General features: G+C 34.4%; 1 protein-coding gene across 1 annotated transcript; it reads right to left on the minus strand.

The window, feature by feature from the left end:
• Positions 1-11,913: 11,913 nt before the first annotated feature.
• On the minus strand, positions 11,914-15,062 carry LOC123678227 (metallophosphoesterase 1-like). The gene is made up of 6 exons (XM_045615127.1): positions 14,890-15,062; positions 14,447-14,799; positions 14,226-14,392; positions 14,087-14,175; positions 12,399-12,665; positions 11,914-12,326 (listed from the first exon to the last, which is right to left on the minus strand). Exons 1-6 carry the CDS (start codon positions 14,989-14,991, stop codon positions 12,168-12,170), a joined length of 1,137 nt encoding a protein of 378 aa, XP_045471083.1. The 5' UTR covers positions 14,992-15,062; the 3' UTR covers positions 11,914-12,167.
• Positions 15,063-17,194: the final 2,132 nt, after the last annotated feature.

The raw sequence follows: 17,194 nt of genomic DNA on the forward strand, positions 1-17,194 counted from the left end.
AGCAATACATTTCGATGAGAAAATCAACTTACTCGTCTTGAACTGAATGAAACATATCAGAATCAAATCAAGAAACAAGTAATAATTATTTACATATTTCATTTCATAATAATCAAAGGAATTATCATTTAATGAAAGAAAAATCGAATAATTATTCGAAAGTAAATGAACATGAATGAGGTAAGTGTTCGAAATGTCCACCATTTTGTAAAATGCACTTAACGGTTCTGGAACCCATACTTCTTATACATTTGCTTATTTCGTCTTCTTGAATACCTTCCGATACATCCTCAATCTTCTCGCGAGAAATCACTATTGTTGGATTTGTCATTTGTTCCAGAATCGAACTTTATTTTGATATCATTACGATATAAGTTTTGAAGGCTTGGTATTCAAATTTAAAATCATTGTATTCGCGTCTCTTGACTATTTTATTAACAGCAGTTTTTGATAAATTACATTCACTACAGATCCGACCCAAAGAAATTTGAATAAGGGTCAAAATCACCTGAAAATCAACTTTGAATGACATTGTATGATATATCGTTGAATTCAGCGTTAAAAGTTATTTCGAAAAGTGTCATAAAATATACAGGTCCGTATTGAAAAAAATAAGGTTGAGGGTGGCCCAGAGAGCACGAAACGTTGGATACGAAATCTGATTACGTCAAATTGAGAACAATTTACTGCCGAATAAAAAATTCCTGTAACATTTTTTGATAATATTTCAAATAAAGTGGGAAAAAAAGAAAAATCAAAATGACAGAATTTACTTTTCTTATGATATCTCAATAACCGGCCCTGATAATCTCGATTTGCTTGAACTGCTTGATAATGCTTCTATGCATGCATTTTTTCTCCATTTGATCGACCTTCTAACTCTTATGGTTTAAAAGTTACCAATACAATCCCATTGAAAAAGTGGCCACCCTGTATAGAATTCATATACACTGTGTTCGTGAAGTACGGAACAAATTCATTTTTAGCTGAACAGACCATTTTAAAAAATAATCCTGAAACACGTCGATTTTTTATTTTAATTTACCGTATTTTAAAATAATAATCTATAATAAATAATAATCTATACAGGGTGAATTACTTTCGAGTAATGACGTCACCGTTATTTTTTTTTTTTTATGGAATCCCCATTTTGTCTCAATTTTCCGATTACTCTAGCTTAGCTGATTCCAAAAATATATCACATGTTGATTCCAATTGGTACAGGGTGGACAAAAATACAATAATTTTGTGTGTGCTCACGCGTAACATTGTTTATTAGTAAATTTAACAATATTATCAAAAATACTTATTGTCTAGCGAAGTATAAAGAAAAAAAAAATTGCGTACTCATTAGCAGTCTCCCCCTATATTTCTACCGCTATAATTGAAGGTACCGATATCATAATTATTTTTTTGTTTATACGCCACGAAATTCCAAAATCCGTTTAAATCTGTTGTTATATTCTTTTCTATTTTTCTTATATAATTCCCTTTTTCTAATCTGATCATTCTTTTCAATGCCCTCCTCGCTTCCACAAACTTGTCTCTATAAAAGTTAGATATAAACCTCATTTTCCTATACTTTTTCTTCTTCTTTAACATATTCCTGATTTCATTCGTCAACCAAATCGGATAACGTTTAAAATTAGAAAATACTACGTTCCTAGGTACGCAGTCATCTATAATTTCATATAATTTCCTGTAAAAGTTACCTAAAGCCACATTCACATCAGATTTTTCAGATAATGCACTTTCCCAATCAGAATCTCTAATGCTGTTAACTAGTTTGAGGAAATCAGTTTTTTTTAAATTGTACCTTTACTCTTTTGAGACATACTTGTTACATTTTTTGTGGCAATCTAAAGTTATTGAGATTTCAAGAGCAGGATGATATGCGTCATCTTTCACGAAAGGGAGGAAGTCACTTGCTACCTTGTATGTATTCGAGTTATTTTTCGAGCTAATAACTAAGTCTCTTGGAAATTTTTTAACCTGAAACTGTCTAAGTTGAGGAAATCATTAAGACTGTCAAGAACACTATTCGATTTATCGGAATTGTAATCCATTCCATGTATACCGCGTATATTGAAATCCCCAACAATGTAAAATTTATCTTGATTTACAACTTTATCTTGTAAAAATTCGAAAACTGAATCATATATCTCACATATACTACCAGAAGGTATATACCGCAAAATGTATATGTGCAATTGCTTACCTTTACTTCAACGATAACTAATTCAAAATCAGAGACCAGAGTTATGTTTAACTATATTCAAAATTTTATGCTTCTTTTTAATGGCCATCAAGACTCCTCCCCCCTTAGATTTTTTAGTATAATCAAGATTCCTGTCAGATCTCACCACATTATATAATCCTCCGTCTGCCAACTCTCCATCACCAACCCTGGATTTGCAAGCTGGATATCATTTATTGGACTCTTTGAAGTCATTCTTAGAAGAAAGAAGGATGAACTGATTCACAAATGGACCAGATAGAGACACTAATTCTAATTCTTTATCTCCTAATTTGGGTCAGTTCTGCTGAACAGGAGTGCAAGAAGAAAGATAACACATGGCCCTATTTAATTCAAGTATTATACAGATACCATTATCATTATTAGTATGTCTGCATGATTTTAGATTTACCCATAGGGCTATGAAACCTGTATACAAAACCAAAAAATATAATTGTGTGACACGGAATCTATATACAGGTTCTATCCTGTCTTTGTATGTCTCTTACATAGATAGTTGAATTTTAGAATAGAATTCGGATTATTTTTTTCTTCTTCTCTTTGTTCTCCACTCATTGAGTTTTCAGACTTGAGCAGAGAATTGTTCAAAGGATAAAAAATCGCTATATTCTACTTCTATATCTACTTATCTTCGAATTGAGGGAATTTTTTGATTGAAGTGAATACAAGAAAATTTTAAGTAGAATTCACAACATGCTTCTCATTCAAAATAGGTATACCAATCTTTTTTGTCTTGATTAAAATGTCTAAAATTGTTCCAGTTGCGAACGAAGATAACATATCAAGGCAGACATGATAGGTTTCAACACACCGACAACAAAACAATAATGAATGGATTTTCTTTCAAAATTACAAAAATACGAAATTAAATTCTCGAAACTAGCAAACTATGTAAGATTTTCATCACGTTTTTGATTTCTTGACCTAACAAAACAACAGAATTTCAACGATATGTTTACAATAACATATTACTAGTACGCACCATAGTTGTTTATATCATTTAAAAACCTAGCAGTAAACATCGGAAATACACAAATTTCACATATTGTTTTTAAGAACTGGCCGAACTTGGCTTTATTTTCCAAAAACAACGTTACATATATTTCGAACTAAGATTTTACGTTATTCAAGCTGAAAATGTAACATGCGCATTTTTGGTCGAGTCAATTTGTATATAACGCTGCAAGAACAAAGCCATATATGTCTTGATTACAAAATCAAACATCATTCATAACTAAATATTTACCCTATTTAATCATTTTCCTAACAAAGGTTATCGAAATAAAAAATCTCAACAACATCGAATTAGAATTTTTTTTCATGTTATTTCTTCGAATGTAGATTATTCTAATTTGAAGATAGGTAACCTTGAACTTGTTACTTACTGAAGAATTCGATATTACACAAAATCTCGCGTAATCTTCAACACATTTTAAATACCTAATTCATGAATCGCAACTAAAACCATATCATGCATAAGGATATATTTCAATTATAAACAAAATTATTTGGTTTTCAATTAAAAATACTTGAAAATCGTTTACACTTCATATTATATATTATTATCTAATTCATATATATTATCTAATTGAAAAGTGGCCTCGTTAATTTCTTTTAATCGTTTCCTCCAATAGATTTCCATGAAAAAATCACGAAAATTTCTGTATAAATTATTTATTTTGTCGATTCATCACAAAAAATAATTTGTTTTGAATATAAATGTAAATCTTCATTTACATTCAGCGAAGCGCTGAAAGTACCAAATAATTAATCGCAAAAGACCAGATAGAAATAAAGAAAACTCAAGAATTTTGTCAGAAACTCCTTATCATGCGGTCTCCTGATATAGATCCGGTCACTTCTTTTCGTTCAAAAACTAACATTACTTCTTCGACACATCCTTTCTCAATCTATAAAAGATTTATATTTATTATTTACTGAGTCGGGGTGGTTTTGGCTCTGTTAGCCTTCCAGGAACTGATACCAAATTGATCTTTTGTTTTCAACCCTACAACCCTACTCTTCATACAAACAAAGAGGGGCTATCGATACTGTTAACAAAACCAAACATCCTTAGGAGTCTTGGCTATTACTTTGTGAGTAGCTAGACATGACTTTGCCATGTGAGTGGTTCTTAAGAAAGTTGGCCCTGTACATTTACACAATATGTGTTCGGCTGTTTCTAATTCCTTTTCACAGAGCCTGCAAATCTAATCAGCTGACAAATCAATGCGGTACAAAAAGTATTTGCACCACACCGACAGTGTCTTGTAAGCAGTCCCACCATTACTCGAAACTCAGCTCGTGGTGAAAACAGCACAATTTTTTTTTGCTTGAACAAAACCCGGAGTGAATTCCTCTAGCTAGAGGGTTTCTCTATTGTTCCACTCCCACTGTTAGACCGCTGCCTTCCTTATATTTATCTTTTCCAAGCCCACATAAGGGCTCAGGACCAACCTTAATTCCCTTTTTGCAAGTTCATCGTCTTTTTCGTTTCCTTCAACACCACAATGGCCCAGTTCCCATAGTAGAGTTACTTTATTGCCTCTAGTCAGTTGTTTTATGATATTACGGCACTCTCATGTCAGTAGATTAGTTGTAGTTAGTTGTATTATTCCAGGGAGCTCAGCATGGCCTGGCTGCCCGCAGTGATGTACATACGCGCCCCCTTGAGGTTTCTTTTGAGAAACTCATGGGTTCAAGTATAAACAGCTAGTGTCTCGGTTTGTAAAAAAAAAGAGGGCTCACTTCCCAGAGATCTAGAGATCCTCTTTTTAGGCCTATATACCCCAATACCTATACCTCCCTTTGATTTTGATCCATCGTTATACCATAAAAAAGACTTTTTGTCCAAGCAATTTACAAAGTTCATTGCATTGAGGCGGTCCTCAGTGACCGTTTCAAATGATACTTTGAAATCGAATATAGTTAGCATCACATCCTAGGGTTTTGCCAAGAGGTTTTAATCTAATTGATTCAATATCCTCATATGTTCAATCCCATATCTCGGACGGAGGTTCCCAATCCCGAAATTCTTATTGCGGGATACATTTCCTCACATGAAGGTGTAAGGGTGGCAGATGAAGTATAACCTCAAGCGCTGCTGTGGGAGTTCTGTGTATAGCTCCAGTAACACCAATACAGGCCAGCCTCTCCAACTACAGTTCAGATCCGGTCTCATGCCTCCATGACTTTCCAAAGAGTATTTTGCAGGCCCGCATGGCTGCAATAGCTCTGGAAAGAGTTTTGTCTATATGGTTCCTCCAGATTAGCTTACTACCCAGATATTTACACTTACTGGCGAAAAGTTCAGAGTCTAGTAATTGAGAACCGGCACTCTGAGGTTGAGATTCCTTCTTCTAGTGAATAAAACCAGCATTTTCTTTGAGAGATTGGCAGTTAGTTCTTCTTCCTCGCACAACTTCTCGATAATACCTACTGAGAGCATACTGCATTCGATCGATTTCGTCCAAGCAATTTACAAAGTTCATTACATTGAGGCGGTCCTCAATGACCGTTTCAAAAGATACTTTGAAATCGAATATAGTTAGCATCACATCCGAAGGTTTTGCGAAGAGGTTTTAATCTAATTGATTCAATATCCTCATATGTTCAATCCCATATCTCGGACGGAGGTTCTAAATCCCAATATTCTTATTGCGAGATACATTTCCTCACATGAAGGTGAAAGGGTGGCAGATCAAGTATAGCCTCAAGCGCTGCTGTGGGAGTTGTGTGTATTGCTTCGGTAACACCAATACAGGCCAGCCTCTGCAACCACAGTATCATATCCGGTCTCATACCTCCATGACTCTCCAAAGAGTATTTTGCAGGCCCGTATGGCTGCAATGGCTCTGGAAAGAGTTTTGTCTATATGGTTCCTCCAGATTAGCTTACTACCCAGATATTTACACTTAATGGGGAAAAGTTCAGAGTCTGGTCATTGGGAACCGGTACTCTGAGGTTAAGATTCCTTCTTCAAGTGAATAAAATCAGCATTTTCTTTGAGAGATTGGCAGTAAGTTCTTCTTCCTCGCACCACTTCTCGATAATACCTACTGAGAGCATACTGCATTCGATCGATTTCATCCAAGCAATTTACAAAGTTCATTGCATTGAGACGGTCCTCAATGACCGTTTCAAATGATACCTTGAAATCGAATATAGTTAGCATCACATCCGAGGGTTTTTCCAAGAGGTTTTAATCTAATTGATTCAATATCCTCATATGTTCAATCCAATATCTCGGACGGAGGTTCCCAATGCCAATATTCTTATTGCGAGATACATTTCCTCACATGAAGGTGTAAGGGTGGCAGATCAAGTATAACCTCAAGCGCTGCTGTGGGAGTTGTGTGTATTGCTTCGGTAACACCAATACAGGCCAGCCTCTGCAACCACAGTATCATATCCGGTCTCATGCCTCCATGACTCTCCAAAGAGTATTTTGCAGGCCCGTATGGCTGCAATGGCTCTGGAAAGAGTTTTGTCTATATGGTTCCTCCAGATTAGCTTACTACCCAGATATTTACACTTAATGGGGAAAAGTTCAGAGTCTGGTCATTGAGAACCAGTGCTCTGAGGTTAAGATTCCTTCTTCAAGTGAATAAAATCAGCATTTTCTTTGAGAAATTGGCAGTTAGTTTTTCTTCCTCGCACAACTTCTCGATAATACCTACTGAGGGCATACTGCATTCGATCACTTATGCTTACCTCTCACAGTCACCACTATATCGCTGGCATATGCCTTAAATTAAAACCACTTGCCATGGGACCATCCATGACCAAGCTCACAGCAGAGGGAACAATTCCTCTCCTTGTACCACCCAGTAGCCTTGCACGTCAGCACAGTCACTTCTGTTCCCCCTAGAGGCCCTAGACATGCCACAACGGTTCACACCCTCAACATAACCTTTGCTTTTAGCAGCATTACATATGGAGACATGAAGGTTGTTTTAAAAGGCCTCCAAAGACAACCCAACCATTGCAAGCATAATCTCCTTTGCGGTGAGGGTGCGTTCCACTTCTCCAATGGTGGGGCGTCTACAACGTCTACAGTAGTTACTCGCACAATAGACGATAGAAGATGTAAAAAAATCAAAACGAGTGAGTACGTATTAAAGTAGATTCATGGAAATACACGCAAGAAATGTTTGATTGGAGAAAACAAATCATAATAAGTAATTCATATTTTGTTCCATTGAATACTATTCTGACACAGTATCACAATTTACTTATCACGATAATATATATTTAAATATCTAAGGAAATCGCGTGGCTTTCACATGGTATATTGGATATGTCGTCTAATACCATTCTGTCCCAGTTTTCGATCTGAATGTATAAGAAGAAACCTTACAAGAAAATTGGATTACCACAAATCAATAAACATAATATTTCCGGCATATACTTGTTTTACTTAGTTCTATCGATTTTTTTTCAAATTGGTGTGAAGGATAAACATTCACTTCTCGAATATCCGTGGGAAATATTACACAGTATATTTCTTACACAAAACAGTGAAAGGAAAACTTTGCATTCGGCAGACTGAGAGCTTCGCAAAGGACCTGAGATGGTATTCTAGACAAGTGATCTTTCAAAACGCTGTTGGCTGTATAAGAAAATTGAAGATGAAAAATTCATTCCATAATTTGGAGATTGGAATGTAGGTCGAAGTGAATTACTAAAGAAAAAAATAATTTCAAATATTCAGTTTTCTTTCAGATGTTCCTAGGAGATCCAGGGCCCCGCCAGAATAATAATAAAATAATAGGGACAAAAAAAAACAGTTGATAAAACAAGACATATTTTTGATACAAAATGATTCTTATTTAAAGTACCACTCTTTGTATTGAAATAAAAATTGTCAAGGACCAATTTCATTGAAATCGAATAGGCGCTGGCGCTGTCAACTAGCAATGAAAATAACCCCAGCTACGCTAGTGTTGATCGCTAAGGTTTTTTAATTTTTAGGGGTTAGCAAGTTCTAAAATAACTCAATTTATTTATTATTGTGTATACTAACTAAGTCTTTACTAAAAAACAGCGGAGCACACCGATGTTATTCGAATTATTTTCCGCCCTTATCTAGTCTGAAATGGTTCAACTATTTGCGTTCAATTTATCCGACAGAGAAATTTCGTATGGCGAGATTTCTCTTCCCGACCACCCTGGTGTGAATGATAAATTGAACAAAAATAGTTGAACTCTTACAATTTAGATTCATTCTTACCAGAGGAATAGCCAAGAGAATTCCAGCGATGGAAATTTCACTGTCAGATTATTCGAACGAAAATAGTTGAATTCCTGTGGTGAAGAAGATAATTCCAGACCCGGAAATTTCTCTGTTAGGTAAATTGAACGAAAATAGTGAAACCCTTTATAGGTGCATTCACACCAGGGCGGTGGCGAAGAGAATTCCAGACTCGGAAATTTCTCTGCTGGGTAAATTAAACGAAAATAGTTGAACCCTTTAGGTTTATTAACACCAGTGCAGTGGCGAAGAGAATTCCAGACCCGGAAATTTCTCTGTTGAGTAGATTGAACGAGGATAGTTGAACCCTTTAGGTGCATTCACACCAGGGCGGTGGCGAAGAAAATCCAGGCCCGGAAATTTCTCTGTTGGGTAAATTGAACGAATATAGTTGAACCGTTTAGGTGCATAAATACCAGTGCGGTGGCGAAGAGAATTCCAGAGCCGGAAATTTCTCTGATGGGTAAATTGAACGAAAATAGTACAACCCTTTAGGTGCTTTCACACCAAAGCGGTGGCGAAAATAATTTCAGATCACAAAATTTCTCTGTTGGGTATATTGAATGAAAATAGTTGAACCCTTTAGGTGCATTCACACTAATGCGGTGGCGAAGAGAATTCCAGTCCCGAAATTTTCTCTTTTGGGTGAATTGAAGGAAAATAGTTGAACAATCTAGGTGCATTCAAACCAGGGCGGTGGCGAAGAGAATTATAGACTCGAAAATTTCTCTGTTGGATAAATCGAAAGAAAAAAGTTGAACTCATCATGTGTATTCGCATCAGGGGGGTATCGAAGAGAATTCAAAACCCGGAAATTTCTCTAATGGGTAAATTGAAAGAAAATCGTTGAACCCTTCAGGTGCATTCACAATAGGGCGGTGGTGAAGAGAATTCCAAACCCGTAATTTTCTCTATCGGATAAATGAAGCCGAAATAGTTGAATCCTTCAGGTGCATTCACACCAGGGCGGGGGCGAAGAGAATGCCAGACCCGGAAATTTCTCTGTTGGGAAATTGAACGAAAATAGTTGAACCCTTCAGGTGCATTCACAATAGGGCGGTGGTGAAGAGAATTCCAAACCCGAAATTTTCTCTATCGGATAAATGAAGCCCAAATAGTTGAATCCTTCAGGTGCATTCACACCAGGGCGGGGGCGAAGAGAATGCCAGGCCCGGAAATTTCTCTGTTGGGAAATTGAATGAAAATAGTTGAACCCTTCAGGTGCATTCACAATAGGGCGGTGGTGAAGAGAATTCCAAAACCGAAATTTTCTCTATCGGATAAATGAAGCCGAAATAGTTGAATACTTCAGGTGCATTCACAATAGGGCAGGGGCGAAGAGAATGCCAGACCCGGAAATTTCTCTGTTCAGAAATTGAACGAAAATAGTTGAACCCTTCAGGTGCATTCACAATAGGGCGGGGGCGAAGAGAATGCCAGACCCGGAAATTTCTCTGTTGGGAAATTGAACGAAAATAGTTGAACCCTTCAGGTGCATTCACAATAGGGCGGTGATGAAGAGAATTCCAAACCCGAAATTTTCTCTATCGGATAAATGAAGCCGAAATAGTTGAATCCTTCAGGTGCATTCACACCAGGGCGGGGACGAAGAGAATGCCAGACCCGGAAATTTTTCTGTTGGGAAATTGAACGAAAATAGTTGAACCCTTCAGGTGCATTCACAATAGGGCGGTGGTGAAGAGAATTCCAAACCCGAAATTTTCTCTATCGGATAAATGAAGCCCAAATAGTTGAATCCTTCAGGTGCATTCACACCAGGGCGGGGGCGAAGAGAATGCCAGGCCCGGAAATTTCTCTGTTGGGAAATTGAATGAAAATAGTTGAACCCTTCAGGTGCATTCACAATAGGGCGGTGATGAAGAGAATTCCAAACCCGAAATTTTCTCTATCGGATAAATGAAGCCGAAATAGTTGAATCCTTCAGGTGCATTCACACCAGGGCGGGGACGAAGAGAATGCCAGACCCGGAAATTTTTCTGTTGGGAAATTGAACGAAAATAGTTGAACCCTTCAGGTGCATTCACAATAGGGCGGTGGTGAAGAGAATTCCAAACCCGTAATTTTCTCTATCGGATAAATGAAGCCGAAATAGTTGAATCCTTCAGTTGCATTCACACCAGGGCGGTGGCGAAGAGAATTCCAGACCCGGAATTTTTTCTGTTGGGTAAATTGAACGAAAATAGTTGAACCCTTCAGGTGCATTCACAATAGGGCGGGGGCGAAGAGAATGCCAGACCCGGAAATTTCTCTGTTGGGAAATTGAACGAAAATAGTTGAACCCTTCAGGTGCATTCACAATAGGGCGGTGGTGAAGAGAATTCCAAACCCGAAATTTTCTCTATCGGATAAATGAAGCCGAAATAGTTGAATCCTTCAGGTGCATTCACACCAGGGCGGTGGCGAAGAGAATTCCAGACCCGGAATTTTTTCTGTTGGGTAAATTGAACGAAAATAGTTGATCCCTTTAGGTGCATTCACACCCATTCTCTTTCAAACTTACACACCATGTATCTCAAAAACGAAGCATGTTAGAATATATGTTTATATGACCTTTTTTCAATAAACAAGTTGTTCTATCCGACGCAAGAGCTATTGAACTAAAATCTGGGCCACCATGTATTCTGTTTAAATAAAGAATAATGAATAAATAAGAATACTTATAATGTATCAATAAAGGGTACTTGGATTTTTTTTTACTACTTAAGATCCTCTGACATGGACAACCATTCTTCATTATGTTTTCACAAAAGCAATATTATATAAAATAACAATGTTTATTGGAAAAATTAACAACATATAGTTACAAAAAAGTTTCCCAACTGGTCTTCAAATACAAAACATTTAGCACATATTAACACACTAAACAGATACCAATACTACAGCTATTTGAGAGTTCTCTAAGTTATATTTATTCACAATGATACATCTATGATATTCAAGTATTAAGCGCTTCAGAGATTCAGTTCATTTTTAAACAAGTCATGAATGATTGTTCTATAACAAAAAAAAAACAAATCACTAACTTTTTTTTAGTACTTTCATTAGTCAATTAAGAAAAATTATGTCAGTACAAAAATATAGTGCCTCTGCTCAAAGCTTGTGCCAGTTAAGATATGAAGTGTTAAGAGTTTAGATGGAGACTATCGTTAGTAATATTATAAGGTTGGCGTATCTACACTATTGTAATGTTTGGAATGATAGATTTTCAGTAACTGCTCATTTTCTTTTACTTTGTAAGTGTATCCCATCACCACTTAAGGCAAGTGAATGGTTAGATAATCTCAAAAAATGTTTTATTGAAACTTTCAGACCAAAAAATTCCTTGAACCTATTCTTTATCTATTTCAGTCTAAACAAGGATTTATTTTATAGAAATAAAACAAAATGTAAAAATTATATTTGATAAGATCACTCTCAGGACATACTCTTATATGAAATTTTCACAGCTTATATTATAGCTAAGAATAACTTTTGTTAAAAAAAATTGATTTGTTATAAAATATTATTTCTAATAAAATTTACATTATGAGAAAATATCACAATCGTTAAGATCAATGCTTTAGAGTATTAATATAGCTGTTAGTACATGCATATGTTTATTAGAAGAATAAAAAATTTAATCATCCTCTTGTGATGTCACATACATTTGATACGCTGCCTTCTTCTTGATTTAAACGACATATACTGGAACCATGCAAGAATAGAAACTACACCCAGAATATACAACAAAATAACTGTCGATTCCTTCGGTATAGGGCATTTGGTGAAGGCGTAATTGTTAGGAGTGAATACACCCTAAAATTTTTATAAGGTCAAGAATCTGAGAAATTTTTCAAACTAAAAATAATATGAAGAATATAATATTACCAATCCTATTGTTGGGTTGTTTTTATTGCGCCAGCTAAAACTGGGAATGGTGATCTCCAAGCCACCATCAAATGGAAGTTTTCTTGTGCAACCATGATGTGTATGACCAGATAATGAAAGACGCGGCTTTATTTGGTTTAAAAGGTGATAAGTTGCTTCTTGGCTCAGGCAGTCATAGTTTTCCTTGAATTTTTCTTGTTTAACAGGCATAGGGGCAGAATCCAAATCGTTACATTCCATGTCAGACTGCCTATATAGAGGGAAATGCTATAAAAACAAAAGTTAAAATGGTACATTTTCTGCAGTACTATTTAGTACTGACAAATTTACCAGGTTAAAGATGAAGTTCAGGAAATAACCTTCGGGTCAATAATTCAATTCTTATATGCGTATGCGAATAATGTCATTTCGGGATTATTATTGCCAGATTTGATAAAAGCCTCTATCCCTTGAATTAATGGGAATATATACAAACTCTTCTCTTTTCAGCTAAAAACATTCTGGTGATATGAAATATTGTAAGTAATCTCTATTTTCCGAACTATGTCTAAACCTATATAAAGATAGTTTGATATAGACTTATGAGCATTTAAATTGATTCATATAGTTGACATCAATCTCAAAATAACGAGCAGTAAAATTATAAAATTGCTGATAGAGTGAACATAAATTGAGACCCAATAATAATTATGCAATAGATTTCGTCAAATTTTTTTCCTAAATTAATTTCATTTATATTTTTGATTCAACTCTCTTTATTCAATGAATATTAACCTTTTCCTGGAAATCTTCACAGATCAGTAATATGACACAAACAGTTTTATATATTATGACCAATGATCTAATAATATGTAAATATGGTGAAAAGAAAGTAATCGACTCCGATATAGGAGTGAGATGCATGATATTTGCATGAGCTGACTGGAGTCCCAACATTGTTTTGATTGGTTTTACCTATTGAACCAATCAATAATATGCTTGGTTGAAACTCAAGCTTCTTTATTCCATCCCACATGGTCATATGACCGGATTTTTTGGAGACTCAACCTATCTCTCACTAAAATTAAAGTCAATACTCTGAACGATTTATTAAAGTCAATACACTGAACGATCGTCCAAGGGCATGTCTACGTATTATTGGATTATGAATTATAACACTGGATTGTTTATGTTTAAAGGATTCAACCTGGCGTTGTCGAAATGTGACTTCATTTACTTGTTGGCTAAAATTGTGATTTGGCAGCCTCTTTGAATTTTATTTAATTTTTTGTATTTTTTTTTCTTTTTTGAGAAACATTTATGAAAATTAAAAATATCCTCTTTTCATATGCTCAATAAACACCATTGATAAATTTAGAGAGATTTGGAAAAATTGTGGAATAGCACAATTTTACAAAAAATTAAATAATACAATTCTCAATTTTGAAAATAATAATTTTTGTATTAACATTATTTCTATGACATTACTCGATTACAGGATCAACTTACCCATGTGGCAACTCAGCACCCATTTTAACATATGATTGAAATGACTCAAAGGGTCACAGGTCATTTGACTAAAATGCATCTTTACCCTTATCAAATTTTTTAGTTTCCATTAAGTCTAATATTTGTAAATTTTTAGTAACAGACATAGTACTTCATAAAGTTTCCATAGAACAAGTTTTTATTTGTGTTAATCGATTTACCTGCATCAAAATTGGTTTACTAAATACTTCAAGTTTAGAGTTTTCATCACATTCACCATTATTGGTAGTTCTGGAACATTTTAACATTTCTGCAAAATATTAATCAGAAATTTTCCTTGATCACATTAATTCAACTCACTTTCCACTTTGTTAAGATGCAGTTCAGCATTCTTACATAAAAAACATCCATCACCTGCTAAAGCAATACTATTAACAAGAACAAAATGATTTCCCCTAACTGTAATGAATTGTACACCTGATACATTAAAAGCTTTGGCAAATTCATATATTCTATATGGATGTATCCTAAAAGTAAAACTCTAATTATCCAAGCCTTTCAAAAAATTGGACTTCTCACACTCGTAATGAAATCCTATATCATGGTTTCCAGGCACCATATACAGTTTTATATGATCTGGAAGTGAAAATATTTCTTGAAACCTATGGGTGTATGTCTTCAGTTCTTGTGAGCTGCAATAAAAGCCTTCATCTAAAATGTCTCCTAATATGAAAACTACTTCAGGTTGTAGTAGAGTGACCGCTGTTTGGAAGGCTCTACGCATTTGCCACTCCCTACGTAATTTATCAAACCAATGTCCTTTTCTCGGACCCAGGAGATGTGGATCAGCAATGACCATAATTTTAAGTGGATCTTCCAAAGTTTTTTCAACTTTTGTATCCTCATTTATTGGATCAAGTATTGGCCAATTACACTAAAAAGTGGGGAAATTCATAATAAAATATTTCAGCATAGGTATTAAATTGATTGAATATATTACATATAAAAAAATAATAGCTTTCACCTGGATTGTGACAATATAGTAAATCCAATATTCGCAATAAACAAGCAGGAGGATCAAGGAGATAAATATTTTCATTAAAAACTTTCGGGGTAAGATCTTCATAATCAGAAAACATTTGTTATTGTTTATATTTATAAAAATATTGGAGACTGAGACGAGGCCATAGATAAATTGAAAATCTTGTCATTTCTTTGAATGAATTAAGCTACGTTTACCTTCACGATATGTATACGTCAGTTAAATTGAGTCTACGTTAATCTTTTGATTATATTATTTTCTGATAGAAAATAGCAAAGAAAACTGCTGAGATCTAAAAAAGTTATCCTGAATGTACTTTTTTCCATAATTAACATACAGTCCATTCAGGAATTATTGACATCGAAGTAGGCCATGAACGTCTAGTCGCGGCTTTATTTCTGGTTACAAAAATATCACTAAAAATTGCTGTGGTTCATCATAGAAATGACCAGTTTAAATTATTTTCATCATTTTTGTATCCGAAAGATCCTGAATTTTCGAAATTACGATTATTACGAAGGGACGCATACAGTCATGATTTCATAAATTGAAATTCAGATTATATAACGTAAAAATATAGTGAAATGCTATCTCATTTCAAGGAAATTCAATGAAGAGATATCTATTCATTTAAGAGTCGCTCATGAAAGATCCCATTGAAGATCATTAAAATAGGCATATTCCTTTTCGCCAAAGGCTCTACAAAAATTGTTGCATTACTGATGGACACTGGATACCAACCTGCTTGCAAAATTCTTATTAAATCACTCTTATGGATCATTTTAACTGTGGTGTCTAAACTGGTAAAGAAAACAGAAAAAACTGGTTGATAAATTTAAATAGTGTAGCTTAGTGAATGGAAGAGCCGCATCATAATAAGACAGAAATAAAATTCAAAGAATCCATTTAGTATATGAAAAATTTTGACATCACAGTTGTACTGTAACTTTCAAAATTGGAACCAATTTATCAGCCGATGTGTAAATTACTTTCTAAAGTCACTATTTATTGAAACTGTTCATGACATGAATGATTGATTAAACTTGTATGAAAAATATAGGTACTATTTGTACTCGAGTTTTCTGTTTTTTATTGAAATGCTTGTATACTAGTTTCTATTAAATTACATAAATTATTTTGCCCATAACAGCTTTAACTCACTCACTAAAAGCATTTTTGCATGAAATTATTTTTAATTTGTGAATTTTAAAATTTTATTGCATTCTATTATTATCTTCAAGGGGGTAAGAGATGAAGAAATTCTTGAAGTTACTCTTCTGAATATATTTTTCAATTGAATACTCAGTAAAAATTCTATAAAGCAATTGGAATTTATTAGATTTTTGGATTACTCATTGAAGAACAAAACACAGATATAACAATACTTAATTTCAATATAGAATATAAATAAGCTATAGATGCAATGCCAAGACTTTGTTTAGCAATCCAATCATAAAATAATTCTCTCTTCATAGATTTATATAATCCTCATGATCACCACTGTCAAAACAAAACATCCAGGTAAAAATCCAAATATCCAGCATTCAAAATAGTGCTTCTTCATAGACCTAATATCCATGGACGTCGCGTTAGAGAGAGAAGTCGAGAGAACGAATAAGATGGAACATCGGATGGCAGTCTGTCAACTCTCTTGATTTATTGCCCTAGAGAAAGAGAACAATATACATCTCTTTCAACTCGAAGAGTTTAACGTTAAATCGTTATTCCAAATTTGAATTTCGATAATCATGGATGAATGAATGTTCTCTTTTATCTAATGAAAATTTTCTGTAGCATAATCCTTTTCGAAATAAAAATATTATTCCGAATTTGCTTCTATTTAGTCTCATGAAAAATATTGAGAATTTTTCTACCTGAAGTAAAAGAAATATTACCGATTCAAAAGATGATTGAATCGAATATTACTTATCTTCACCTATAGCCAATAAGAGCATTGCTGATTCCTATAAGCAATTATTTATATGTATATTATATTTCCTTGAGATATTAACGAGTCCAACTCATTGTTACATTAAATCCTGTTCTGTCCCCACAATGTCAGAAAGAAGTATGGTCTAAAATTTCTCAATTTTCCTGATTCACATGGTAGAAGTTCATCCAAATATATGCCATATTTTATTCCATCATTGAATTAGGCAAATCGAAATGATAAATATAAAAAAGTATGTAAATTTCATTCTATTCAGTTCATAAAACGTATAAATAAATATCATGTCTTTATATCTTTCAATCAGATGATTTTGAAATTTGACCATCTCAGAGTAAT

The sequence above is a fragment of the Harmonia axyridis genome, chromosome 4 (assembly GCF_914767665.1).
Source record: "Harmonia axyridis chromosome 4, icHarAxyr1.1, whole genome shotgun sequence".
Taxonomy (NCBI): Eukaryota; Metazoa; Arthropoda; class Insecta; order Coleoptera; family Coccinellidae; genus Harmonia; species Harmonia axyridis.

Excerpts from the sequence above, each read along its gene's own strand:
- LOC123678227 (XM_045615127.1), bottom strand. The coding sequence starts at position 14,991 with ATGAAGATCTTACCCCGAAAGTTTTTAATGAAAATATTTATCTCCTTG. Across the intron at positions 14,800-14,889 it reads ACTATATTGTCACAATCCAG|TGTAATTGGCCAATACTTGA; the intron begins GTGAAAGCTATT and ends CCCACTTTTTAG. Across the intron at positions 14,176-14,225 it reads GCATCTTAACAAAGTGGAAA|AAATGTTAAAATGTTCCAGA; the intron begins GTGAGTTGAATT and ends AATATTTTGCAG.